The following is a 27375-nucleotide window of genomic DNA, read 5'->3' on the forward strand; positions in this document are numbered from 1 at the left end:
GCTTGGTTTACCAAAAGTTTTACATTTTTAAAAAGAGTAATAGCAGAAAATACCCCCCAAAATTTGAAGCCCAATTTCTCCCGATTCAGAAAACACCCCATATGGGGATGAAAAGTGCTCTGCTGGCGCACTACATGTCTCAGAAGAGAAGGAGTCACATTTGGCTTTTTTGAATGAAATTTTGTTCTGGGGGCATGCCGCATTTAGGAAGCCCCTATGGTGCCAGGACAGCAAAAAAAATCAGGGCGATCGTGAGGTGGCACCAGTGCCACCTCACCCCTGCAGGCTCTGGCTGTTCGGGGCCGTCAGAGACGGCCCCGATCAGCCAGTAATTCCGAGTCACCGGGTCACTGGAGACCCGAATGACCCGGAATCGCCGCAGATCGCTGGACTGAATTGTCCAGCGATCTGCGGCCATCGCCGACATGGGGGGGCATAATGACCGGCTAGCGGTGGGGACCGGAATTCCCACGGGCGTATGGATACGCCCTGCGTCCTTAAGAGGTTAATATTCAAATTTAACAACAATTTTAAAATCAGAAAATTCCTTTCTGACTCCGCTAGTCACCCAATCTCAGTGATATACTACAGATAACATGCAATATGTCTTTCACAAAATCCAATCATTTCTAAAGTCTCACTGCTCAGTAGAAAAAAAATTTGTTTTTCATGCCTTTTCCTCTAAATATAGACAATGCCCCTTGTTATGCTCACAGGAGTATATATATTTATACATAGTCATCTTAAAATGGTCTTTTCTCAAAACTGAAAGAGGCCCCACTACATTTCAGAGGTAAACAAAACGTACCACAGCATCTACGTTAATGTAGTCCTTGACTAACATCAAGGAATGTATGCTAACATATACTGTACACAGCTGTACAAATGTATCTGTTTTATTCCTTTTCTTCTTGCAGGATCCAAAAGCATAGCATAGTGCACTTTTTGATCCTGCAAAAAAAAAGCATATGCATTAAACATAGCATGAAAACACAGTATGAATGGGGCCTAACACCTATTCTTAGTTACCTTTGTAGCCTACATCTGTACCTGCTAAAGTTTAGCTATGTATTTCTCAGCTATGTCCTTTTTATATACAGGAGCACTAAAACTGTACAAAATATTCCATATGTACCTATCCATAGCTTGACTTAAAAACTTTCAAGATCTTTCAAGGCACCCAAGCAACATTTTATATATTTTGTCTAAACATGTCCTGCATCACCTTCCCTAGTTTAAATCTCCATAGCAACTAGGATCTTAATCGGTAAGGAGTCATGAGCAACTAGGGATCTCATACTAACACCAAAATATCTTATCTTTAAGATTAAAATTAATAGTTGTTATCCCATTGTAAAACTTCTTCAAATCTCCTATTCCAGTCTCACACTTAATATAATCTAAAAAAAATAATGTAATAAAAAATAACCATAATCATATGTGGTACCGCTGCAGGAGTAAATGTCCGAACTATTAAGATATAAGGTTAGTTAAACCGCACTGTTGATGGTGTACACGTAAAAAAAACACCAAGGTCAAAAACTGTGCATTTTTTATCGCTTCCTATACCATACAAAAACTAATAAAAATTATTAAAAAGTCCTATCAAAATAAAAATGGTATCGATAAAAACTACAGATCACCGCCCAAAAAAATTAGCCATCATATAGCCCTGTATGCAGAAGAATAAAAGTTAGAAGGGTTAGAAGACGACAATTTTAAACATACTAATTTAGTGCATGTAGTTAGTTCAAGTAGTTAAATAAAACCTACATAAATTGGGTATCCTACAGAATGTACAGAATGGACCTATGTCATTTTTTTATTACCAAAGATAGCACTGTGTAGAAACTGAAGCCACCAAAAGTTACAAAATGGCGTGTTTTTCTTCAATTTCAACCCACAAATATAATTTTTTGGTTTTGCCATAGATTTTGTTATTACATTATTGATGTTATTACAAAGTACAATTGGTGATGCAAAAAACTATCTCTTATGTGGGTCTATAGGTGCAAAATTGAGAGCCTCATGATTTTTAGAAGGGGAGGAAAAAAAAAGTGCCTGGTCCTTAAAGTCAAAATGGGCTTCGCCCTTAAGGGGTTAAAGGGATACTCCATTAGAACATTTTTTTTTTTTAAAGGGAACCAATCATCAGATTTTACCCTATATAACGCTTGGCAAAGCGTTATATAGGGTAAAATCTTTATTTTCACCATTCCCGGGGGACGCTCCTGCCCCCAGGGATGGTGAAGATATGAAGTTATAAACTAGTCACCGCCGCCGCAAGTAGTCACCTGGGCGGGGAGCACTTCTCACCAACTCCCGTTCTTCGGCCGGCAGCGACGCCCCCTCCGCTTGATTGATGGGCCGCGTCATTGTTCCGCTCACTGAACAGACGGAGCAGAGTGATGACGCGGCCCATCAATCAAGCGGAGGGGGCGTCGCTGCTGGCCAAAGAACAGGAGTAGATAAGAAGAGCTCCCCGCCCCGGTGACTACTTACGGCGGCGGCGGTGACTAGTTTATAACTTCATATCTTCACCATCCCTGGGGGCAGGAGCATCCCCCGGGAATGGTGAAAATAAAGATTTTACCCTATATAACGCTTCACCAAGCATTATATAGGGTAAAATCTGATGATTGGTTCCCTTTAAATCATCTGGTGCCGGAAAGTTAAACAGATTTGTAAATTACTTGTATTTAAAAATCTTAATCCTTTCATCACTTATTGGTTGCTGTATACTACAGAGGAAGTTCTTTTCTTTTTGAATTTCCTTTCTGTCTGCCCACAGTGTTCTCTGCTGACAAAAGAACTTCCTGTAAAGTATACAGCAGCTGATAATTACTGGAAGGATTGAGATTTTTAAATAGAAGTCATTTACAAATCTGTTTAACTTTCTGGCACCAGTTGATTAAAAAAAAATATATATATTTTCAAGTGGAGTACCCCTTTTAAATGACAGTAACACTTAAACAACATTAAAAAAAATAAGGTATACACGTTAAACTTTTTCCTCTTTTACAAATATTGTCGTTTATATACAATATGTCCTTCAAGACTGACAGTTGAATGAATGATATTTTACTACATTCAAATGTATACAACCCAGTGAATCTGCAAATTTAGTATTCTCAGAAATAAAGAAATCCAGAGGTATTAGAATATCAGACATACTTAACCATTCCATAGAATTACAATCACTTTTCTACACAAACTATTGGTCTTCTCCCGCATGCACCAACCACATAGTAATCCCCCTGTAAGTAGTAATCTTACATTCTTATCTCGCATTCCTTCCAGCTCCTGTCTGCCTGTTTCCTCAGTTCCTGTAGTAACAGATAAAGAGGTGTCAGGCAGCTAAAAACAAATGTCTTGCAATTCAATAGTATCAAAGCAAATGATGCCAACTCACCATCCGTCCATCTTTTATATCTCCGCGTAGTAATGAGTCCACAGGAAAAGAAAGGATGCTGTTCAGGTTGTGTATCTAGCAAATGCAATGAAGAGTTAAAGGAATGTAAAAGTGTTTTGTTATGATTTTTCTTCCTAAGATACCAGCTCTGTATTACTGTTATACTGTAGGTCTCTTATTAAATAGACAACAGTTGTCGATACTGTTCCCCATCTGGTGGTTTGTGCTTATTGTCAAATTTGCTGACAACAGCAGAATGTGCATAGGGGTTTTACAAAAGTATGACATATCTAGCCAACGGTTGTGGCTTCCCTCAGCAACCAGAGAATGAGGGAAAAAATTATACAGAAAAATCAGTAGTACCGTACTGGTTATTTTAAATAAATACTAAATACTAGAATTACTAAAAGTGTAACTTCTCCTCAAAAAAATGTCTCTTTGCCTTCCAAATTCTTCCTTGATTTATTACACTTTCCTTTGCTTTTCTGTTTGCAGCACTTTTCCTTCTTACACTCTTGCAATAGTCTGCATATTCCCACAAGTTCTCTGGGTGTTTCTCTTTAATTGGAGCCATATGAAGAGGAAAATGTGCTGTCAGGGCAGTAGCTACATACAGGGGTGGGGAGCTAATGGTGAACATTCATAAAGGGAGAGCTAATAGGAGTTGTGTCATAAAAGTACACTCACGGGGGTGTGGCTGAGTGCGATGGCAATGAAGTGCTTGAGCTATACAATGTTTTGGGCCTGTTAACTTTGGGATTAATATCACTGTAATGGGGATAAGCTGCACTTACAGTGCCCCAATCATGCCAGGCCATTTCTGCATTCTTCCTGCCTCCATCGGGACAAGAGAGAGGGGCTTACAACATGGCACCGGAGTTGCTGCTTGAAAATGTTGCCACCCCAAGCCTCCTGAACACACAATCCTTCTGTCTTTTCTGCTCATATCCCTCTGCACAGTGCTGGGTATATGGAGCTGCCGACAGCTTTAGAAAGGGCCTTTTTGTTATCCCAGCCACCTTCCTCAGTCACTTGCTGTCATTAATCCCGCCTAGCAGAATGCCTCTCTGACTCTAAAGGGAAAGTGACGCCTAGTAGAAGCAGATACCGAAACATGTTCTTTTTTCAAATCTTTTTCTATTTTCTTATTGTAATTTTTTATTTAATATTTTTACACATTGTTATGCTGCCACCTTGCCTGAGCTATTTTTAAAAGCATTTAGATATATGCGTAAGCCCCTTAGACAATCCTGCAAGGTTTGCACTTATTTATTTCTCTATCTGCTAGATAATGTTAACTATTCTGAGTATACTTGTTTAGAACAGTTTGGTTTATCTTTGCGTTGTCCTTATCTTCTCTCTTATTTCCCATTGTTTGCTTCTTTTGGATGAAACCCTATGGTGGCAAACCAGCTTCACCAAATGATTGTATTGCCTTTCTATATGTCTGTTGCCCCTAATTCCTCTATCTGGATATCTTACTGTCACGATGCCGGCTGGCAGGTAGTGGACCCTCTGTGCCAGAGAGGGATTGGCGTGGACCGTGCTAGTGGACCGGTTCTAAGCCACTACTGGTTTTCACCAGAGCCCGCCGCAAAGCGGGATGGTCTTGCTGCGGCGGTAGTGACCAGGTCGTATCCACTAGCAACGGCTCACCTCTCTGGCTGCTGAAGATAGGCGCGGTACAAGGGAGTAGGCAGAAGCAAGGTCGGACGTAGCAGAAGGTCGGGGCAGGCAGCAAGGATCGTAGTCAGGGGCAACGGCAGAAGGTCTGGAAACACTGGCAAGGGACACACAAGGAACGCTTTCACTGGCACTAAGGCAACAAGATCCGGCAAGGGAGTGCAAGGGAAGTGAGGTAATATAGGGAGTGCACAGGTGATAACCCTAATTGGAACCACTGCGCCAATCAGCGGCGCAGTGGCCCTTTAAATCGCAGAGACCCGGCGCGCGCGCGCCCTAGGGAGCGGGGCCGCGCGCGCCGGGACAGAACAGACGGGGAGCGAGTCAGGTAGGGGAGCCGGGGTGCGCATCGCGAGCGGGCGCTACCCGCATCGCGAATCGCATCCCGGCTAGCAGCAGGATCGCAGCGCCCCGGGTCAGAGGACGTGACCGGAGCGCTGCAGCGGAGGAGGTGAAGCGAGCGCTCCGGGGAGGAGCGGGAACCCGGAGCGCTCGGCGTAACAGTACCCCCCCCCTTGGGTCTCCCCCTCTTCTTGGAGCCTGAGAACCTGAGGAGCAGACTTTTGTCAAGGATGTTGTCCTCAGGTTCCCAGGATCTCTCTTCAGGACCACAACCCTCCCAGTCTACTAAAAAAAAATTTTTCCCTCTGACCTTTTTGGCAGCCAGAATCTCCTTGACCGAGAAGACGTCCGAGGAGCCGGAAACAGGAGTGGGAGGAACAGATTTGGGAGAAAAACGGTTGAGGATGAGTGGTTTGAGAAGAGAGACGTGAAAGGCATTAGGGATACGAAGAGAAGGAGGAAGAAGAAGTTTATAAGAGACAGGATTAATTTGACACAAAATTTTGAAAGGACCAAGATAGCGTGGTCCCAACTTGTAGCTAGGGACACGGAAGCGGACATATTTAGCGGAGAGCCATACCTTGTCTCCAGGGGAAAAAACGGGGGGAGCTCTTCTTTTCTTATCCGCGAACCTCTTCATGCGTGAAGAAGCCTGTAAGAGAGAATTTTGGGTCTCTCTCCATATAATGGAAAGGTCACGAGAAATTTCATCCACAGCGGGCAGACCAGAGGGCAAGGGGGTAGGGAGGGGGGGAAGAGGGTGACGGCCGTACACCACGAAAAATGGGGATTTGGAGGAAGATTCAGAGACCCTGAAGTTATACGAGAATTCGGCCCATGGAAGGAGATCTGCCCAGTCATCCTGGCGGGAGGAAACAAAATGTCGCAAATAATCACCCAGGATCTGGTTAATTCTTTCTACTTGTCCATTGGACTGGGGATGATATGCAGAGGAAAAATTTAATTTAATCTTGAGTTGTTTACAGAGAGCTCTCCAGAATTTAGACACGAATTGGACCCCTCTATCCGAGACAATCTGCGTAGGCAACCCGTGAAGACGAAAAATGTGTACAAAAAATTGTTTAGCCAACTGAGGCGCAGAAGGAAGACCAGGAAGAGGAATGAAATGTGCCATTTTGGAGAATCGATCAACGACCACCCAAATAACAGTGTTGCCACGGGAAGGGGGTAAATCAGTAATAAAATCCATACCAATCAGTGACCAAGGCTGTTCGGGGACAGGCAGAGGATGAAGAAAACCAGCGGGCTTCTGGCGAGGAGTCTTATCCCGGGCACAGATAGTGCAGGCTCGTACAAAGTCCCCAACATCCGTCTCCAGAGTCGGCCACCAATAGAAGCGGGAGATGAGTTGCACAGATTTCTTGATGCCCGCATGACCTGCGAGATGGGAGGAGTGACCCCATTTGAGAATTCCGAGGCGTTGGCGTGGAGAAACAAAGGTCTTTCCTGGAGGAGTCTGCCTGATGGAGGCAGGAGAAGTGGAGATCAGGCAGTCAGGTGGAATGATGTGTTGCGGAGGGAGATCAACTTCTGAGGCATCCGAGGAACGAGAGAGAGCATCGGCTCTAATGTTCTTATCGGCAGGACGAAAGTGAATCTCAAAATTAAATCGGGCAAAGAACAGAGACCACCGGGCCTGGCGAGGATTCAGCCGTTGGGCCGACTGGAGGTAGGAGAGGTTCTTGTGGTCGGTGTAGATAATAACAGGAAATCTTGATCCCTCCAGCAGATGCCTCCATTCCTCAAGTGCTAATTTAATGGCTAGAAGCTCTCGATCCCCGATGGAGTAGTTCCTCTCCGCTGGAGAGAAGGTCCTAGAGAAAAAACCACAAGTGACAGCATGCCCGGAAGGATTTTTTTGTAGAAGAACAGCTCCAGCTCCTACTGAGGAGGCATCAACCTCCAATAGGAAGGGTTTGGAAGGGTCAGGTCTGGAGAGCACGGGAGCCGAAGAAAAGGCAGACTTGAGTTGTTTAAAGGAGTCTTCTGCTTGAGGAGGCCAGGACTTGGGATCAGCATTTTTTTTGGTTAAGGCCACGATAGGAGCCACAATGGTAGAAAAATGTGGAATGAATTGCCTGTAATAATTGGCGAACCCCAAAAAGCGTTGGATAGCACGGAGTCCGGAGGGGCGTGGCCAATTTAAGACGGCAGAGAGTTTGTCTGGATCCATCTGTAGTCCCTGGCCAGAGACCAAATATCCTAGAAAAGGAAGAGATTGGCATTCAAACAGACATTTCTCAATTTTGGCATAGAGTTGGTTGTCACGAAGTCTCTGAAGAACCATACGGACATGCTGGCGGTGTTCTTCTAGATTGGCAGAAAAAATTAGGATATCGTCCAGATATACCACAACACAGGAGTATAATAGATCACGAAAAATTTCATTGACAAAGTCTTGGAAGACGGCAGGGGCATTGCACAGTCCAAAGGGCATGACCAGATACTCAAAGTGTCCATCTCTGGTGTTAAATGCCGTTTTCCACTCGTCCCCCTCTCTGATGCGGATGAGGTTATAGGCGCCTCTTAAGTCCAATTTAGTGAAGATGTGGGCACCTTGGAGGCGATCAAAGAGTTCAGAGATGAGGGGTAAGGGGTAGCGGTTCTTAACCGTGATTTTATTAAGACCGCGGTAGTCAATGCAAGGACGTAGGGAGCCATCTTTTTTGGAGACAAAGAAAAATCCGGCTCCGGCAGGAGAGGAGGATTTACGGATAAAGCCCTTTTTTAGATTCTCCTGGACGTATTCGGACATGGCAAGAGTCTCTGGGGCAGAGAGAGGATAAATTCTGCCCCGGGGTGGAGTAGTACCCGGGAGGAGGTCGATAGGGCAATCATAAGGCCTGTGAGGAGGTAGAGTCTCAGCTTGTTTTTTGCAGAAAACATCCGCGAAGTCCATATAGGCCTTAGGGAGACCGGTTACTGGAGGAACCACAGAGTTACGGCAAGGGTTACTGGGAACCGGTTTTAGACAGTTCTTGGAACAAGAGGACCCCCAACTCTTGATCTCCCCAGTGGACCAATCCAGGGTTGGGGAATGAAGTTGAAGCCAGGGAAGTCCAAGGAGAATCTCCGAGGTGCAATTGGGGAGGACCAAAAGTTCAATCCTCTCATGATGAGATCCGATGCTCATAAGAAGGGGCTCCGTGCGGAAACGTATGGTACAGTCCAATCTTTCATTATTTACACAATTGATGTAGAGGGGTCTGGCGAGACTGGTCACTGGGATGCTGAACCTGTTGACGAGAGAGGCCAAAATAAAATTTCCTGCAGAACCAGAGTCCAAGAAGGCCACTGTAGAGAAGGAGAAGGCAGAGGCAGACATCCGCACAGGCACAGTAAGACGTGGAGAAGCAGAGTAGACATCAAGGACTGTCTCACCTTTGTGCGGAGTCAGCGTACGTCTTTCCAGGCGGGGAGGACGGATAGGACAATCCCTCAGGAAGTGTTCGGTACTAGCACAGTACAGGCAGAGGTTCTCCATACGGCGTCGTGTCCTCTCTTGAGGTGTCAGGCGAGACCGGTCGACCTGCATAGCCTCCACGGCGGGAGGCACAGGAACAGATTGCAGGGGACCAGAGGAGAGAGGAGCCGAGGAGACGAAACGCCTCGTGCGAACAGAGTCCATATCTTGGCGGAGTTCCTGACGCCTTTCAGAAAAACGCATGTCAATGCGAGTGGCTAGGTGAATAAGTTCATGTAGATTAGCAGGAATTTCTCGTGCGGCCAGAACATCTTTAATGTTGCTGGATAGGCCTTTTTTGAAGGTCGCGCAGAGGGCCTCATTATTCCAGGACAATTCTGAAGCAAGTGTACGGAATTGTACGGCATACTCGCCAACGGAAGAATTACCCTGGACCAGGTTCAACAGGGCAGTCTCAGCAGAAGAGGCTCGGGCAGGTTCCTCAAAGACACTTCGGATTTCCGAGAAGAAGGAATGTACAGAGGCAGTGACGGGGTCATTGCGGTCCCAGAGCGGTGTGGCCCATGACAGGGCTTTTCCGGACAGAAGACTGACTACGAAAGCCACCTTAGACCTTTCAGTGGGAAACAGGTCCGACATCATCTCCAGATGCAGGGAACATTGGGAAAGGAAGCCACGGCAAAACTTAGAGTCCCCATCAAATTTATCCGGCAAGGATAAGCGTATCCCAGGAGCGGCCACTCGCTGCGGAGGAGGTGCAGGAGCTGGCGGAGGAGATGACTGCTGAAGCTGTGGTAGCAACTGTTGTAGCATAACGGTCAGTTGAGACAGCTGTTGGCCTTGTTGCGCAATCTGTTGTGACTGCTGGGCGACCACCGTGGTGAGGTCAGCGACAACTGGCAGAGGAACTTCAGCGGGATCCATGGCCGGATCTACTGTCACGATGCCGGCTGGCAGGTAGTGGACCCTCTGTGCCAGAGAGGGATTGGCGTGGACCGTGCTAGTGGACCGGTTCTAAGCCACTACTGGTTTTCACCAGAGCCCGCCGCAAAGCGGGATGGTCTTGCTGCGGCGGTAGTGACCAGGTCGTATCCACTAGCAACGGCTCACCTCTCTGGCTGCTGAAGATAGGCGCGGTACAAGGGAGTAGGCAGAAGCAAGGTCGGACGTAGCAGAAGGTCGGGGCAGGCAGCAAGGATCGTAGTCAGGGGCAACGGCAGAAGGTCTGGAAACACTGGCAAGGGACACACAAGGAACGCTTTCACTGGCACTAAGGCAACAAGATCCGGCAAGGGAGTGCAAGGGAAGTGAGGTAATATAGGGAGTGCACAGGTGATAACCCTAATTGGAACCACTGCGCCAATCAGCGGCGCAGTGGCCCTTTAAATCGCAGAGACCCGGCGCGCGCGCGCCCTAGGGAGCGGGGCCGCGCGCGCCGGGACAGAACAGACGGGGAGCGAGTCAGGTAGGGGAGCCGGGGTGCGCATCGCGAGCGGGCGCTACCCGCATCGCGAATCGCATCCCGGCTAGCAGCAGGATCGCAGCGCCCCGGGTCAGAGGACGTGACCGGAGCGCTGCAGCGGAGGAGGTGAAGCGAGCGCTCCGGGGAGGAGCGGGAACCCGGAGCGCTCGGCGTAACACTTACCTAGCCCTGTTGTGTCAGGTGCACTACAAAATACTGCTAGTCCAATAAAAAAGGTTACAAAATTACAAGATTTAGTAACATTCTATGATTTTGCATCCGCATCACTGAACTAATAAAGCTACGCCAATCTACTATTTTTGTTGGTAAAACAGAAAAGTTAATAAAAGTTAAATGTGTAAAAATACACTCACCATGTTACTGAAGAGTGCACCCAGCTCTCTTGAAAGGACAGACAAGTTCAGGAAGCCAGTGGTTAGTTCATGGTTGTTGGATGAGAGCTGGTTGGAACCCAAACACTGCAGAGCATCCACAAAGCTCTCCTGAGCTTCCACAAAAGCTGGAGATGAATAGGAGCGATTATCTGGGATTTGTATATACAGATGCCTTCTAAATGACAATTTTCACTAGATCACTGTTTCTAGCATATGCCATCTCATGTTTATTCAGGATTACCATGTACGAGATCTGGATCACTTATGATTTTAATATGCCTTAAAGGGGTACTGCAGTGTAGGACAAATGATCCTCTACTCAAAGGAATGATAATAAGTGTCTGATAGCGGGGGTCCAACCTCTGGGGCCCCCAAGACCTCCTCCCCCTCACAATCTCCTGTGCAGTGCTCCAGCTCTCCTCGTGCTCAGAGATAAATTGTCCTACACTGCAGTACTCCTTTAATGTCTGTGGTCCTAGGTTTTAATGTGATATCCCTGTTTATCCATCCACAAACATGCTCAGAATTTGTGGAAACCATTCTGGCACAGCCAGGCCCCCCTAAGTATTATATGGAGACAGTCACACTTTACAGCTGGCCACAACTGCTCCACGATGGTTATATTTTCTGAAAGTTTTTATACTGAAATCACATTTCCGATGCTGAAATTGCAAGACTCTTCTTTCCCACTTCTTTGGAAACATGAACCTGAAGGGTTCTTAAAGGGTTTGCATTCTTTATATAGGTAAGGCTACATTCACACTATCGTTATGACATGGTAGTGTAACGACCGTCAGGGGAGCCGGGGAGAATAGCGGGAGAAAAATTACTGCATGTGCCGTCTTTTTCTCCCGCTATTTCCATCAAAAAATAAAGGCGCCCGACAGCCCCATATAGTAAATGGGAGCCGTCGGGACCCGTTTTTACCTGTTGCTCCCCATCACAAGGACGGGTGTTAAAGTCACACAAAAAAAAAAAAAGAGAGAGAGAGAGAGACTTTAATGGCCTTTCTTGATGGGGGAGAAACGGCAGTGTGACAAGGGCCTAAGTATTACTTCATTGTTTATAAAGACAAAGGGGGGTATGTATGAAGCTTTTTACCCTGTTCTTTTGTCTGTGATTTGTCACAATTTTTCCTTTATGTCATTTTTTGCGACAAACAATAGCGCCAAATGGTTTAGAACAAAATCACTGATTTCACTTTGTTAGTCGTGATTTCAGTTACAATCATTCTTTGGTCTGGAATTCATTAATTGCGACTTTTCCATTTGGCGCAAGTTTAGGCGCAAATACCTTCATTTAGGCGCAAATCTACACCATGAATAAAGTGACAGAGAAAATAGCTATAACAATAGAACGCCCCAAAGTCAGATTTACTGCCTGGAATTCTGGGGTCTGCGCCTTTTGTAGGGCTACATTTGTGCCAAAATTACAAACTTGTGTACGACAATTGATCATTTTGGCGCAAATATGCTCCATTTGATGCAAAATAACCATACAAAAAATCACACATTGCTACACCATTATTGATACATGTCCCCCAAAGTGTTCATGGCACCAATCTACAAAGCTATCTTCAGCTGGCCATACATATTAGGTAAATGTCAACCTAATCCTTTGTTCCCTTGGAAAATAAGACCAGTCAGAGATGTCTGGATGCGTATTCTACTTTCTCCCTGTGGTATTAAACATGTATTCTGGGCTCATCTAAGCTTGCCTGTTTATGCAGGATTTCTAGGCCAAGAGTTGGTGTGCTTCTGCACCAGTCATATCATTGCTGGATACCAGGAATTGCTTCTGAAGATTTTGGTATGGTGAATAACAACTACGGGAAAAAAATCTGAATTGCCTTTTTTTCTGTGGAATATTATATGAAGCTGAAGGTGTAATATAAACTATAATCTGCACTCCCACAAATACCCATCTGTTTCCATTATACTCACAGAGACCTGAAGAATAGATTGATCTAACACTCTTCCGGATCCTGCCCAGAACCTGTAGGTCAGTCTCTAAGCTCTGTCAGTAAAAAAAATGATTAAACATAAAAAGTAAGAGATCGGTCATGCGAATTATGAGGTGTAGTAAACATAGATAGGCTAGGGCTTTATAGTGGAACAAACTAAAACATCATCATTACCCCCAATATCGCCTGTGCAGCAGGTACAGCTGTCCAAAGACCCAATCGGTGGGATGGCCACAGTAAGATTAGGGAAGAACAAAGAGAAGCAGGTACTGAAGACCCTTACCAGTGCACAAGACCAACAATCCAGAACATAGACCAGAAGACAAAATGTCACAACATAGTCTGAGGTCCAGAATTCAACTAAACTGTTGTCTTTAGTTCATTCACCAAGTGATGTGACGTTTTGGGAAAGGTGTCTTTATCAAGCATGGATGATGGCGAAACATTGCATCATTCATTGTGAATATTTCTCATGCGTCAAGTGAACAGAATGCATGTGGTATCTGTCTACTTGATTGTGTTCCACATAAGTGATACATAATTGATACCTGTGTGTGGAGCTTATCCATGAGATGCATGAGGGGCACTAGCCCTGGTTATAGGTGGAACTTGTTTGTCTTTGTATTGGGTCTTGGGTGTAGGTAGCACATGGGTGACATTGGTCCAGCACAAAGTTGGTGCATGTGTTCAGTTTGAGTGGCGTGAGAAGAATTGGTGTACAGTGGTCCCTCAACATACGATGGTAATCCGTTCCAAATGGACCATCGTTTGTTGAAACCATTGTATGTTGAGGGATCCGTGCAATGTAAAGTATAAAAAGTGGTCTACAACCTGCGGACCTCCAGATGTTGCAAAACTACAACACCCAGCATGCCCGGACAGCCAACGGCTGTCCGGGTATGCTGGGAGTTGTAGTTTTGCAACATCTGGAGGTCCGCAAGTTGAAGACCACTGGTATTGGAAGTTATACTCACGTGTCCCCGCCACTCCGGACCGTCACCGCTCGTCACCGCTGCCCGGGATGTCGCCTTCCATCGCTGTGGCCGCGTCCCAGAGGTGTCCCCGACGCTCCGGCAAGGCCTCTGTTTCCCCGGTATCCTCGCTCTCCGTCGCCGCCATCACGTCGCTACGCATGCCACTCCTATTGGATGACGATGCAGGGGATCCTGAAGAGGACACGCCGGAGCCCCGAGGACAGGTAAGTGATCGTCAGCGGACCACACGGGGCACCGTAAACAGCTATCCGGTGGCAGCTGAAGCAGTCTGCGCTTCCGGATAGCCGTTTATGCGATGGCCCCGACATAAAAAAGCATCGGGTGTTGATGCTGCCTACAACATGCGATGGCCTCTGAGAGGCCATCGTATGTTGAAATGATCGTATGTCGCGGCCATCGTAGGTCGGGGGGTTACTTGTAGTTTGTCAGTGGGACATGTTTGTCTAGATCATGGGAAGCATGTTGGAGGTGCATGCACAGCATGTGTACAGTGTTGTAAGTGGCATTTTGGCAGCACTTCTTGCTTAGGGCAACTTATTGTTACCCTTTGGAAAAGCTTTCTGCAATTTTTTCTTAGAGTAAAACAATGAAGTTATGAAAGAGTCACTGTAATGCCCTTGTCTTAATGTCAGGGCATAAGATGTAGAAATGAAGGTGAAAAATGGCAACAATAAACATTAGGGGGGAATTTATCATATCCAGCAGATTTTGAGCAACACAAAACATGCTGCGAATGTGTGTGGTTTTCCCAGTTGCTGCTGCGCAAAACTTATGTGGGCACATCACTTCCTAAATTTGCGCAAATAACAGGAATAGTGAAAAAAAAGGGTGAAATGCACAATACATTCCTATGCCAGCTGATTCCTGGAGTACATCTGTACATAAATAATTTTTGCTCAAGTGACAGATTCAGCGCCTCAACCAGCGCATCTGCTAAAGAGGCCCCCTGGAAGCGCACAAGAAAAATGATGAAGCCAGCACAAACAACAGAAAACTAGTGCAAAAATGTGATAATAAATAAAGTCAGTGCGCAATCAAAAAAAAAAAGACACATTGTGCAAGCGACTTTACATGGTGATGTATTTATCAACACCATTGCTCCAAAAATATCACAATATCTGGTAGTCCATAAAAGTAGGTCATTTTTTATATTCAACTATTATGGGGAAACGCTACTGAAAATGCTGGGTACATTACACCGGTGTCAATTAGTGAAGGGCACAAGTAGGTCAATACAGGGTGTCTCAGACTACCACTCCCCTTTAGGTAAGTAGAACGCTGTACGCTGAAGAACGCTGTACTGTAAAATCTCACGGGTGAATTTAACTAGCAGTATTTATTGACCTGACTCACTCCCTTCTCTGCCAGGAGTCTCACTGTCATTTTTCCAGGGCAGTAAAACGAATAGAAGTTGGTCGCTGTGGGCAACAATGATCATTTCAGTTTAAATACATGATGTTAAATAAGTGACATAAAGGGAAACGACATACCAGATGTATTGTTATATAGAAAAAACAACTACTGTATATATCAGGGGTACAGCTTTTCAGGAACTGGGATGGGCACTGGAACACAACTCAAGTGGCATAATGTAACATTGGAGCATTTTTTCTTTTTTTTGGTCAGGTGATCATATTTTTCGCCTTAAAGGGGTATTCCAGGGAAAAACTATTTATATATATATATATATATATATATATATATATATATATATCAACTGACTCCAGAAAGTGAAACAGATTTGTATTTTGTACTTCTATTAAAAAATCTTAATCCTTTCAATAATTATCAGCTGCTGAAGTTGAGTTGTTGTTTTCTGTCTGGCAACAGTGCTCTCTGCTGACATCTCTGCTTGCCTCAGGAATTGCACAGAGTAGAAGAGGTTTGCTATGGGGATTCGCTTCTAAACTGTACGGTTCCTGAGACACGTGTCATCAGAGAGCACTTGGACAGAAGAGAACAACTCAACTTCAGCAGCTCATAAGTACTGAAAGGATTGAGATTTTTTAATAGAAGTCATTTACAAATCTGTTTAACTTTCTGGAGCCAGTTGATATATATATAAAAAAAGTTTTTTCCTGAATAACCCATTTAAAGTCAGGGATAGTTTTGCACTACTGATGTGTCTACTTTAAATTGAGTTCTACTGTAAGAGCGCAAAAGTTACAACTTTTAGTGGCTTACACATTCCAGCGTTCCTATAGGATGCGACAGTGTTGTTGTCTGACACTGTAAGGTAAAGAGTTTTATGAGGGGAGGGGGATGGGACTTAGGTAACTATTTGATAGCCATCGGCACGCGGAAATAAAAACCCCTTCAATACTCACCCTACTGAACACACCCTGCTCGCCCACAAGGTGTGACATAATGACACACAAGGGGACACCACAACCAAAACAAAGACATGCAAGAAACTAAGAAGTGTATGGAAAACTGACAAGTAGCATATATATATATATATATATATATATATATATATATATGTATATATATATATATACACACACACAAATATATATATACACACATATATATATATATATATATATATATATATATATATACACACACACACACACACACATATATATATATACTGTATATAGTGGCTATAGCCCTATTGGCCTCACACTCACCTCCTCAAGGGCGCTCACTCCCTGTCTGCACTTCTGCACTCTGCCCAGGACACTGGATAATGGTCCCTGGAGATGTTCTGCAGAAACCTCCTGAAATAGGGACAATGGTGTGTTATCTGGCATGGTGCCCAGCTCCTTCAGGGACCTAAGAGGATGTGTAGGGTCCTCAGCATTGGGCACAGTCCCTGCAGGATCTCAGGACAGCTCTCCAGGACACACTGCCGCAGCTCCACTCTGTGAGGTGACTCTGTGCATTCTATGCCTCCAGTCGGATCTTCTTTAGACTCCCTGAAGTTGGCATTGTGAGTCTAGAATGCCGCCCTGTACTTCACTGTCTCTCATGTGGGAAGGCTTTTCCTTATAGTCCTGAATATGTGTCGCTAGTCTCCCTAAAATGGGGATTAGCTGCGCACCCATCAAAAGGACCGTCTTCCAGTCAGATTCACTTCACAGGAGAAGGGGGTCTCTCCTCTCCCTCCTTACTTTCCCCCCTCCTCCTCCCCCCCCCCTCTCCCCGGGCCTATCCCAGTCACATGACCAGCCGGTCTAAGGAGCAGAGTCTGAGCATGTTCTCTACTGTAAAAGTATTCTGCACAACTGTATGACCTGTGCCCGTGTATACAGGGGAACGACAGCTGCAAGTTCCTCTAGGGCAGTGTTTCCCAACCAGGGTGCCTCCAGCTGTTGCAAAACTACAACTCCCAGCATGCCCGGACAGCCGGAGGCTGTCCGGGCATGCTGGGAGTTGTAGTTTTGCAACAGCTGGAGGCACTCTGGTTTGGAAACACTGTTCTAGGAATTTATTTGTTTACGTATTATATTATTTGTCACTGTTTATGTCAGTGATACATTTATATAAATATCTATTATAGGGCGGGGGGAGGGGAGGGTTCCTTTTTTCCCCGCACCAGTAACTTTTAATGACTCTCTACACAAATAGTATTCTCACGTTTAACTCTTATCTCCCTTTCCCCAAATCTTATATATCCCCTCCCTTGTTTGTTTTTGCTCTTGTGTTCTATTGTCCTATAGGGCTGTGGTTGTGTTTGTCTCTCACTGTCAGGAGCGGATTGTAAAAGGAGGGAACCATCCTTTTTTATTCTGAGTTTTGGCATGTGGGAATGCACCCTTAAAGGGGTACTCCACTGGAAAACATTTCACCTCTTGATTGCCGGCCTTCTGGCCAGGATCAGAGACATTTTTATTGATCCGGCCGGATGTCCGGTCAGTATATCTGCACATATTCACTTATTTCTTTTTGTCTCCCTGTGTCACTTTTTGTGTGTTGTGTCCACAGGATTTGTCAGGATTCCCTTCTGGGTGTCCCTCATGGCGGTCTAGGGGAGGTGTGTGTGGCCATTAGGTTCCTCACCTCCCTGCAAACACCCCGGGTACTCCTGCTTTGGCAGGGTACCTACCGTTATCGGCTCTGCGGGCATATACCTTGCTAACGCCAAGGGGGATGCCGGGAGCATTTGTGGTCCCTTAGTAGCTTCGGCGAAAAGGGACATCGAACCTGGAACCTCGCAGGTACCTTTTGGTCCGAAGGTGAAGGGTAAGGTTTGTTGGGGGGGCTCTCTCCTATCAGAGAGGGGCTTGCGATAGACCACATCCTCTGTGCACATTTTTTTAGTGTTACACGTTTGCACTTTTTCTCGCACTTTGGGTGATTCGAGAGCACGTTCCTTGGCTCTTAAAAAAAAACTGGAAAACATTTTCTTTTTAAATTAACTGGTGCCAGAAAGTTAAAGGGGTATTCCAGGCAAAAACTTTTTTTTATATATCAACTGGCTCCAGAAAGTTAAACAGATTTGTAAATTATTTCTATTAAAAAATCGTAATCCTTCCAATAGTTATTAGCTTCTTGTTACGCCGAGCGCTCCGGGTCCCCGCTCCTCCCCGGAGCGCTCGCTTCACTCCCTCCGCTGCAGCGCTCCGGTCACGTCCTCTGACCCGGGGCGCTGCGATCCTGCTGCCAGCCGGGATGCGATTCGCGATGCGGGTAGCGCCCGCTCGCGATGCGCACCCCGGCTCCCCTACCTGACTCGCTCCCCGTCTGTTCTGTCCCGGCGCGCGCGGCCCCGCTCCCTAGGGCGCGCGCGCGCCGGGTCTCTGCGATTTAAAGGGCCACTGCGCCGCTGATTGGCGCAGTGGTTCCAATTAGGGTTTTCACCTGTGCACTTCCCTATATTACCTCACTTCCCTTGCACTCCCTTGCCGGATCTTGTTGCCTTAGTGCCAGTGAAAGCGTTCCTTGTGTGTTCCTTGCCTGTGTTTCCAGACCTTCTGCCGTTGCCCCTGACTACGATCCTTGCTGCCTGCCCCGACCTTCTGCTACGTCCGACCTTGCTTCTGCCTACTCCCTTGTACCGCGCCTATCTTCAGCAGCCAGAGAGGTGAGCCGTTGCTAGTGGATACGACCTGGTCACTACCGCCGCAGCAAGACCATCCCGCTTTGCGGCGGGCTCTGGTGAAAACCAGTAGTGGCTTAGAACCGGTCCACTAGCACGGTCCACGCCAATCCCTCTCTGGCACAGAGGGTCCACTACCTGCCAGCCGGCATCGTGACAGTAGATCCGGCCATGGATCCCGCTGAAGTTCCTCTGCCAGTTGTCGCTGACCTCACCACGGTGGTCGCCCAGCAGTCACAACAGATAGCGCAACAAGGCCAACAGCTGTCTCAACTGACCGTTATGCTACAACAGTTGCTACCACAGCTTCAGCAGTCATCTCCTCCGCCAGCTCCTGCACCTCCTCCGCAGCGAGTGGCCGCTCCTGGGATACGCTTATCCTTGCCGGACAAATTTGATGGGGACTCTAAGTTTTGCCGTGGCTTTCTTTCCCAATGTTCCCTGCATCTGGAGATGATGTCGGACCTGTTTCCCACTGAAAGGTCTAAGGTGGCTTTCGTAGTCAGTCTTCTGTCCGGAAAAGCCCTGTCATGGGCCACACCGCTCTGGGACCGCAATGACCCCGTCACTGCCTCTGTACACTCCTTCTTCTCGGAAATCCGAAGTGTCTTTGAGGAACCTGCCCGAGCCTCTTCTGCTGAGACTGCCCTGTTGAACCTGGTCCAGGGTAATTCTTCCGTTGGCGAGTATGCCGTACAATTCCGTACACTTGCTTCAGAATTGTCCTGGAATAATGAGGCCCTCTGCGCGACCTTCAAAAAAGGCCTATCCAGCAACATTAAAGATGTTCTGGCCGCACGAGAAATTCCTGCTAATCTACATGAACTTATTCACCTAGCCACTCGCATTGACATGCGTTTTTCTGAAAGGCGTCAGGAACTCCGCCAAGATATGGACTCTGTTCGCACGAGGCGTTTCGTCTCCTCGGCTCCTCTCTCCTCTGGTCCCCTGCAATCTGTTCCTGTGCCTCCCGCCGTGGAGGCTATGCAGGTCGACCGGTCTCGCCTGACACCTCAAGAGAGGACACGACGCCGTATGGAGAACCTCTGCCTGTACTGTGCTAGTACCGAACACTTCCTGAGGGATTGTCCTATCCGTCCTCCCCGCCTGGAAAGACGTACGCTGACTCCGCACAAAGGTGAGACAGTCCTTGATGTCTACTCTGCTTCTCCACGTCTTACTGTGCCTGTGCGGATGTCTGCCTCTGCCTTCTCCTTCTCTACAGTGGCCTTCTTGGACTCTGGATCTGCAGGAAATTTTATTTTGGCCTCTCTCGTCAACAGGTTCAACATCCCAGTGACCAGTCTCGCCAGACCCCTCTACATCAATTGTGTAAATAATGAAAGATTGGACTGTACCATACGTTTCCGCACGGAGCCCCTTCTTATGAGCATCGGATCTCATCATGAGAGGATTGAACTTTTGGTCCTCCCCAATTGCACCTCGGAGATTCTCCTTGGACTTCCCTGGCTTCAACTTCATTCCCCAACCCTGGATTGGTCCACTGGGGAGATCAAGAGTTGGGGGTCCTCTTGTTCCAAGAACTGTCTAAAACCGGTTCCCAGTAACCCTTGCCGTAACTCTGTGGTTCCTCCAGTAACCGGTCTCCCTAAGGCCTATATGGACTTCGCGGATGTTTTCTGCAAAAAACAAGCTGAGACTCTACCTCCTCACAGGCCTTATGATTGCCCTATCGACCTCCTCCCGGGTACTACTCCACCCCGGGGCAGAATTTATCCTCTCTCTGCCCCAGAGACTCTTGCCATGTCCGAATACGTCCAGGAGAATCTAAAAAAGGGCTTTATCCGTAAATCCTCCTCTCCTGCCGGAGCCGGATTTTTCTTTGTGTCCAAAAAAGATGGCTCCCTACGTCCTTGCATTGACTACCGCGGTCTTAATAAAATCACGGTTAAGAACCGCTACCCCTTACCCCTCATCTCTGAACTCTTTGATCGCCTCCAAGGTGCCCACATCTTCACTAAATTGGACTTAAGAGGCGCCTATAACCTCATCCGCATCAGAGAGGGGGACGAGTGGAAAACGGCATTTAACACCAGAGATGGACACTTTGAGTATCTGGTCATGCCCTTTGGACTGTGCAATGCCCCTGCCGTCTTCCAAGACTTTGTCAATGAAATTTTTCGTGATCTGTTATACTCCTGTGTTGTGGTATATCTGGACGATATCCTAATTTTTTCTGCCAATCTAGAAGAACACCGCCAGCATGTCCGTATGGTTCTTCAGAGACTTCGTGACAACCAACTCTATGCCAAAATTGAGAAATGTCTGTTTGAATGCCAATCTCTTCCTTTTCTAGGATATTTGGTCTCTGGCCAGGGACTACAGATGGATCCAGACAAACTCTCTGCCGTCTTAAATTGGCCACGCCCCTCCGGACTCCGTGCTATCCAACGCTTTTTGGGGTTCGCCAATTATTACAGGCAATTTATTCCACATTTTTCTACCATTGTGGCTCCTATCGTGGCTTTAACCAAGAAAAATGCTGATCCCAAGTCCTGGCCTCCTCAAGCAGAAGACTCCTTTAAACGACTCAAGTCTGCCTTTTCTTCGGCTCCCGTGCTCTCCAGACCTGACCCTTCCAAACCCTTCCTATTGGAGGTTGATGCCTCCTCAGTAGGAGCTGGAGCTGTTCTTCTACAAAAAAATCCTTCCGGGCATGCTGTCACTTGTGGTTTTTTCTCTAGGACCTTCTCTCCAGCGGAGAGGAACTACTCCATCGGGGATCGAGAGCTTCTAGCCATTAAATTAGCACTTGAGGAATGGAGGCATCTGCTGGAGGGATCAAGATTTCCTGTTATTCGCAAAACAGCGCACACCCATAGATATCAAAAAGAGTACTTTTATTAATACATGAATCAAAGAGACAGACAAAATTGTTTTAAAAACATTTAAAACAGGCCTAAAAGCAGCCAAAGCACAAAAACGGGGTGAGCTCCCTCAACAAGGGGATCCCCACCCAGGGCACATGCCTAATACAGTACATCAATATCGTCCCTATGTCATACAAATAAACTACCGCATGACACTAAATTCATCACAACAGCCCATATACAACCTGTATTCTCATGTAGCAAGTAGTGGTGAAGTGACACAGGACGGTTAATGGAGGTGTTACCAGGCAAGTGCCCCCCTAAAGACCCCACGCGTTCCGTTGCCCGTCGGCAACTTCCTCAGGGGTGTTGTGCTTCTATTTCCCTACATCTGTCTTATATACACTCCATAATCAATTTAATTACAAAGGTCTGTTTGACCAGAAGGAGATACCTGTGAGTCTCTGTGGTTTCATGTCCGAATTCTACTTCCGGGTCTCCTACCCGGGCGCTGTCGCTCGCTTGAACTTCCGGGTCGTGCCCATAGCTCCACATGTCAACCACTCCGTAATCCAAACTTCCAGATCACACCCACAACTCTAAAACGTCATCCACACATGCGCACTCCATACTACAAAATTCATTACTTGCGCTTGCGCAGTGCGCTCCAGATTACACTTAGTCATTCATTCATTCTTGGGCTACGTCCTAACAATCCCCTATGTGTAACATTTGCAGCTGTGCGCTCTATTACTATGGTCACAAATTAATTCATCTATCGTCTTTCAAATAGTGGTTCCCCAGTACTATGTGTTTCAATAAACCAATATTATAAACAAAAAATATATATATATAGAAGATTTTATAGACAATTTAAGATCAATAAATAATGATAATAAAATTAAAATACTGAAAGAATGATTAAATAACAATATATATATAATTCATATCCCTAAATGAATTCGTACACCATTCCCTATAAAAATTCATGATAATAAATCCAAGTGATTATGACTCCCCGTGAGTATAAATTATAAATTAACGTGAATACAAAATCACATAAAGTACACATAAGACTATAAATGTAATAATAATATAGTGTTATAAAAAATATATATATATATATATATATGTATAAAGAAATAAAAAATAATAATAAAAAATAATAAAAAATAAAAAATAATAAATAAATAAATAAATAATAATAAATATCAACTAAAGCAATTTATATTATAATCATAGATAATTCTTATGCCATTATTATTATGTATCATCAATAGGAACCATTTGTTTGTTATTTCAAATATTTACCAGACTCAATATACGCGTAACCATAGTGACGAGTACGCACCAAGGAGCCCATAAAATGGGGCCCAGTATTTCTGTATAACCCCGATGAGATACCTATTTTCTCCCACATAATATAATAGAGTACATGATTAGGCAAAGGGGAACACACCCCAACATATCTCGATGGACCCACATTATTTCATCATATCATACCACATGTACACATAATCCACACAGTACCACACAGTTATTCTTCATCCTCTACCTAATAGACCACAGGTATCTCCTTCAAACTTCGTATATTGTCATGTAACTATATTTTGTTGAACAGACTATAACAGTTATTTATAACCAATTAATCAAAGATTAGTGTCATATATATGTACAGTATACATAGTGCGGCCAAATATAACCCCCACCAACTCGCCCCACCCCAACATATTTCTGGTGATTCTTGCTTTGTAGGGCAAAAACATCTCCAAGAGCCCATTGTCCATTATCTCCCGTGTCACCCATCAATATGAGCACATTCTGAGTTGTTCCCAGACATAGCGTTTCTTAGTGTTACCCATCAATATGAACACATTCCCCATATCTTCTACACATAACATATCCTAGGGAGTCCAAGTCTCCTCCGTGGCCAGGATCGTACTCTCATAGGGTCGAATGTCCTCTGATAGCATTTAGATGTCCTCATCACTCCAGTTATTTCACACTCTCCAATCTTTATCTGCCTCAATATATGGATGTTATATAAACAGGTGATCTAGAATATCAATGTAATATAGATTATTAGAATTTGGAAAATATGTACCAACAGTTCCGAATATCCTCCTTAATCCTGATCTCTGGGGATCTAGTATTGTAATTCCTGGGGCGCATGAATCAGTTCATAAGCGTGAAATCAGAATCTGGTGTGCACCATAGTCTACATAAACTGTATACTAATCTCAATAATAAGGTGGGGTAATTGTGCGTGTCCCCCATCCCAAAACCACCCAGCGTGAATAAATGATAACTAACTACCCATCCCTCAATCCCTAATAATGTCGTGGTGTGCCAACTAATTCTATTATGAAGATTGGAAGCTGTAGGTGTGCGATCCAAGAGAGAACATGATTTTATGCAGGTGAGAGAACCTTGTGTTGCTACCTTTTACATGCTTCCTAAGGTACATAAGAGACTAGTGGACCCACCTGGACGCCCAATAGTTTCGGGCATAGGCAGTCTGTGTGAAAAGGCATGTGAGTTTGTTGATTACCATCTACAGCCTATGGTCAGGAACTTACCATCTTACATTCGGGACTCCAGCCATTTAATTGAGGCTATTCAGGGTATATCTTTACCGGATGAAGTTTATCTTGTTACCTGTGATGTGGAGTCCCTTTACTCTAATATTGCCCATGACCATGGGATTAGAGCGGTCTCACACTTCCTGGAGGAAAGGGGAGATGGAGAGAGAGCATTAGACTTGGATTTATTTGTTTTGCAACTTCTGGATTTTGTTCTTCGCCACAATTATTTTGTTTTTGACAGTCATTTTTATTTACAGGTGTCTGGTACCGCGATGGGTGCTCGCTGTGCCCCCTCCTTCGCCAACCTCTTTTTGGGTTGGTGGGAGGGGGCGTGTGTGTACCCGTCGCGGTACTTTGATCGGGTTTTGCATTGGTTCAGATTCATAGATGATATTTTATTTATTTGGCAGGGTTCGAGGGAGGAGTGTCTTGAGTTTATCTCCTCCCTCAACCACAATGACCTGAATATTTCTCTAACTTTCTCCATCTCCCCCAATACAGTTGAATTTTTGGACCTCCGGATTACGAAAAAGGATGACTGCCTGATGACGAAACTATACAGAAAGGAAACAGCTACAAACAGTTTGCTTCACTATGCATCTTTCCATCCAGAACATACACGACGAGGGATTCCAGTGGGGCAGTTTTTGAGGTGAAGCGCAATTGCACGGAAAACCCAGACTTCAAGATGGAAGCCTCAAACTTGACTTCCAGATTCCGTGAACGAGGCTACCCGAAAAAGGTGATTTCCAAGGCATATCAGAGGGCCAATAGCTCTGACCGCCAGATGTTACTTAAAACCAACAGAAAAGACAAGAAAAGAAAGGATGATTCCCTGAGGTTTGTGACGACGTTCAATAACCAATGGTCAGGTTTGAGGAAAATTCTGCAGGACAACTGGAGCATACTACAGTCGGACAATAGGATTCGTGGGATTATTCCCAAGACACCTCTGGTGGTAGCGAAGAGAGCTCCCAACTTAAAAGATATACTCACAAAGAGTCATTTCCAGAGACCGACAAGAAGCCTGGGGAGAGGAAGAAAACTGAAGGGTTCCTTCCCATGTGGAAGTTGTAGTGTGTGTCAACATATGACACCCACGGAGAAGTTCGTCAATCGGACTAACGGACAAGACTTTCCCCTGAGAGATTACATCAACTGCAAAACCACCCAGGTAATATATGCATTGATCTGCCCATGCGGAAAGACCTATGTGGGTCAAACTGGCCAGCAGCTGCGGAAGAGGGTGCAAAAACACCTCTCGACCATAGCCCTGGCCAGACGTGACGCAACACTGTACAAACCCCTTACTTCTGTTGCAGGGCATTTTTTGAAGTATCATGCAGGAAAATCTATTGGGCTACGAGTGGTTGGCCTTGAAAAAATAACTACTAACATTAGGGGTGGTCCAGTGACAAGGAAGCTCCTACAAGCGGAGTCAAAGTGGATCTATGACTTGGGGACAGAGACACCACGTGGTCTGAATGAAGAACTCCTGTTTACAGGCTTCTTGGGGTAAGTGTTCTTTCCAACTCATTTTAAATACTATCATAATCTTTTCCACTCTAATCCAATCCAATCTACTTTATTTAATCTATGTTGGTACTCTTCCTCCTTGAATCTTATTTTTGGGATTCCTTGACTCTATCTGGGGACACATATATGGGATGGATCTGGTGATGGGCCTGTAATTATAAAGTCTAAATATATTGACTTGAGTGGTGGGTCTATGGTGATGGTGGCACTGCGAGGCACGAGTGGATGAGGGTGGTTGTAACCATAGAGGTTAGTGTGGTTTTTGGGGGGGGGGGGGGGGGGGGGGGGGGGGGGTTGGGTAGTACATTCAATATTCAGCACACAGGGATCATTGTATTGGGTTGCACATTACTAACACACTACCTACACAGATACACAGGTTTATTCACATAATACACTGTATTGGGGGAGGTGGGTGGGCGCTGGTATGCACTATAGTGTGTCTGGGCGCACACCTACAGCTTCCAATCTTCATAATAGAATTAGTTGGCACACCACGACATTATTAGGGATTGAGGGATGGGTAGTTAGTTATCATTTATTCACGCTGGGGTGGTTTTGGGATGGGGGACACGCACAATTACCCCACCTTATTATTGAGATTAGTATACAGTTTATGTAGACTATGGTGCACACCAGATTCTGATTTCACGCTTATGAACTGATTCATGCGCCCCAGGAATTACAATACTAGATCCCCAGAGATCAGGATTAAGGAGGATATTCGGAACTGTTGGTACATATTTTCCAAATTCTAATAATCTATATTACATTGATATTCTAGATCACCTGTTTATATAACATCCATATATTGAGGCAGATAAAGATTGGAGAGTGTGAAATAACTGGAGTGATGAGGACATCTAAATGCTATCAGAGGACATTCGACCCTATGAGAGTACGATCCTGGCCACGAGGAGACTTGGACTCCCTAGGATATGTTATGTGTAGAAGATATGGGGAATGTGTTCATATTGATGGGTAACACTAAGAAACGCTATGTCTGGGAACAACTCAGAATGTGCTCATATTGATGGGTGACACGGGAGATAATGGACAATGGGCTCTTGGAGATGTTTTTGCCCTACAAAGCAAGAATCACCAGAAATATGTTGGGGTGGGGCGAGTTGGTGGGGGTTATATTTGGCCGCACTATGTATACTGTACATATATATGACACTAATCTTTGATTAATTGGTTATAAATAACTGTTATAGTCTGTTCAACAAAATATAGTTACATGACAATATACGAAGTTTGAAGGAGATACCTGTGGTCTATTAGGTAGAGGATGAAGAATAACTGTGTGGTACTGTGTGGATTATGTGTACATGTGGTATGATATGATGAAATAATGTGGGTCCATCGAGATATGTTGGGGTGTGTTCCCCTTTGCCTAATCATGTACTCTATTATATTATGTGGGAGAAAATAGGTATCTCATCGGGGTTATACAGAAATACTGGGCCCCATTTTATGGGCTCCTTGGTGCGTACTCGTCACTATGGTTACGCGTATATTGAGTCTGGTAAATATTTGAAATAACAAACAAATGGTTCCTATTGATGATACATAATAATAATGGCATAAGAATTATCTATGATTATAATATAAATTGCTTTAGTTGATATTTATTATTATTTATTTATTTATTTATTATTTTTATTTTTTTTTATTAT

The 27375-nt window shown here is 45.2% G+C and overlaps 1 protein-coding gene across 2 annotated transcripts in view; it reads right to left on the reverse strand.

Annotated features, from left to right (window-relative positions):
• The window catches only part of LOC130356191 (arf-GAP with SH3 domain, ANK repeat and PH domain-containing protein 3-like), a 151183-nt gene that overhangs the window by 114458 nt on the left and 9350 nt on the right, over positions 1-27375 (reverse strand). Inside the window, exons 1-5 of one of the 2 annotated variants that reach the window (XM_056557347.1) lie at positions 16334-16834; positions 12683-12755; positions 10719-10864; positions 3413-3487; positions 3277-3326 (exon numbers count right to left, since the gene is read on the reverse strand). In XM_056557347.1, the coding sequence (XP_056413322.1) occupies positions 3277-3326; positions 3413-3487; positions 10719-10864; positions 12683-12755; positions 16334-16456 (467 nt within the window). In that variant the 5' untranslated portion in view covers positions 16457-16834. Of the gene's footprint in view, positions 1-3276; positions 3327-3412; positions 3488-10718; positions 10865-12682; positions 12756-16333; positions 16835-27375 lie in introns of those variants that run through there. The other variant, XM_056557348.1, reaches the window with a different exon arrangement.

This window comes from Hyla sarda, chromosome 2 (assembly GCF_029499605.1).
Source record: "Hyla sarda isolate aHylSar1 chromosome 2, aHylSar1.hap1, whole genome shotgun sequence".
NCBI classification, from domain to species: domain Eukaryota; kingdom Metazoa; phylum Chordata; class Amphibia; order Anura; family Hylidae; genus Hyla; species Hyla sarda.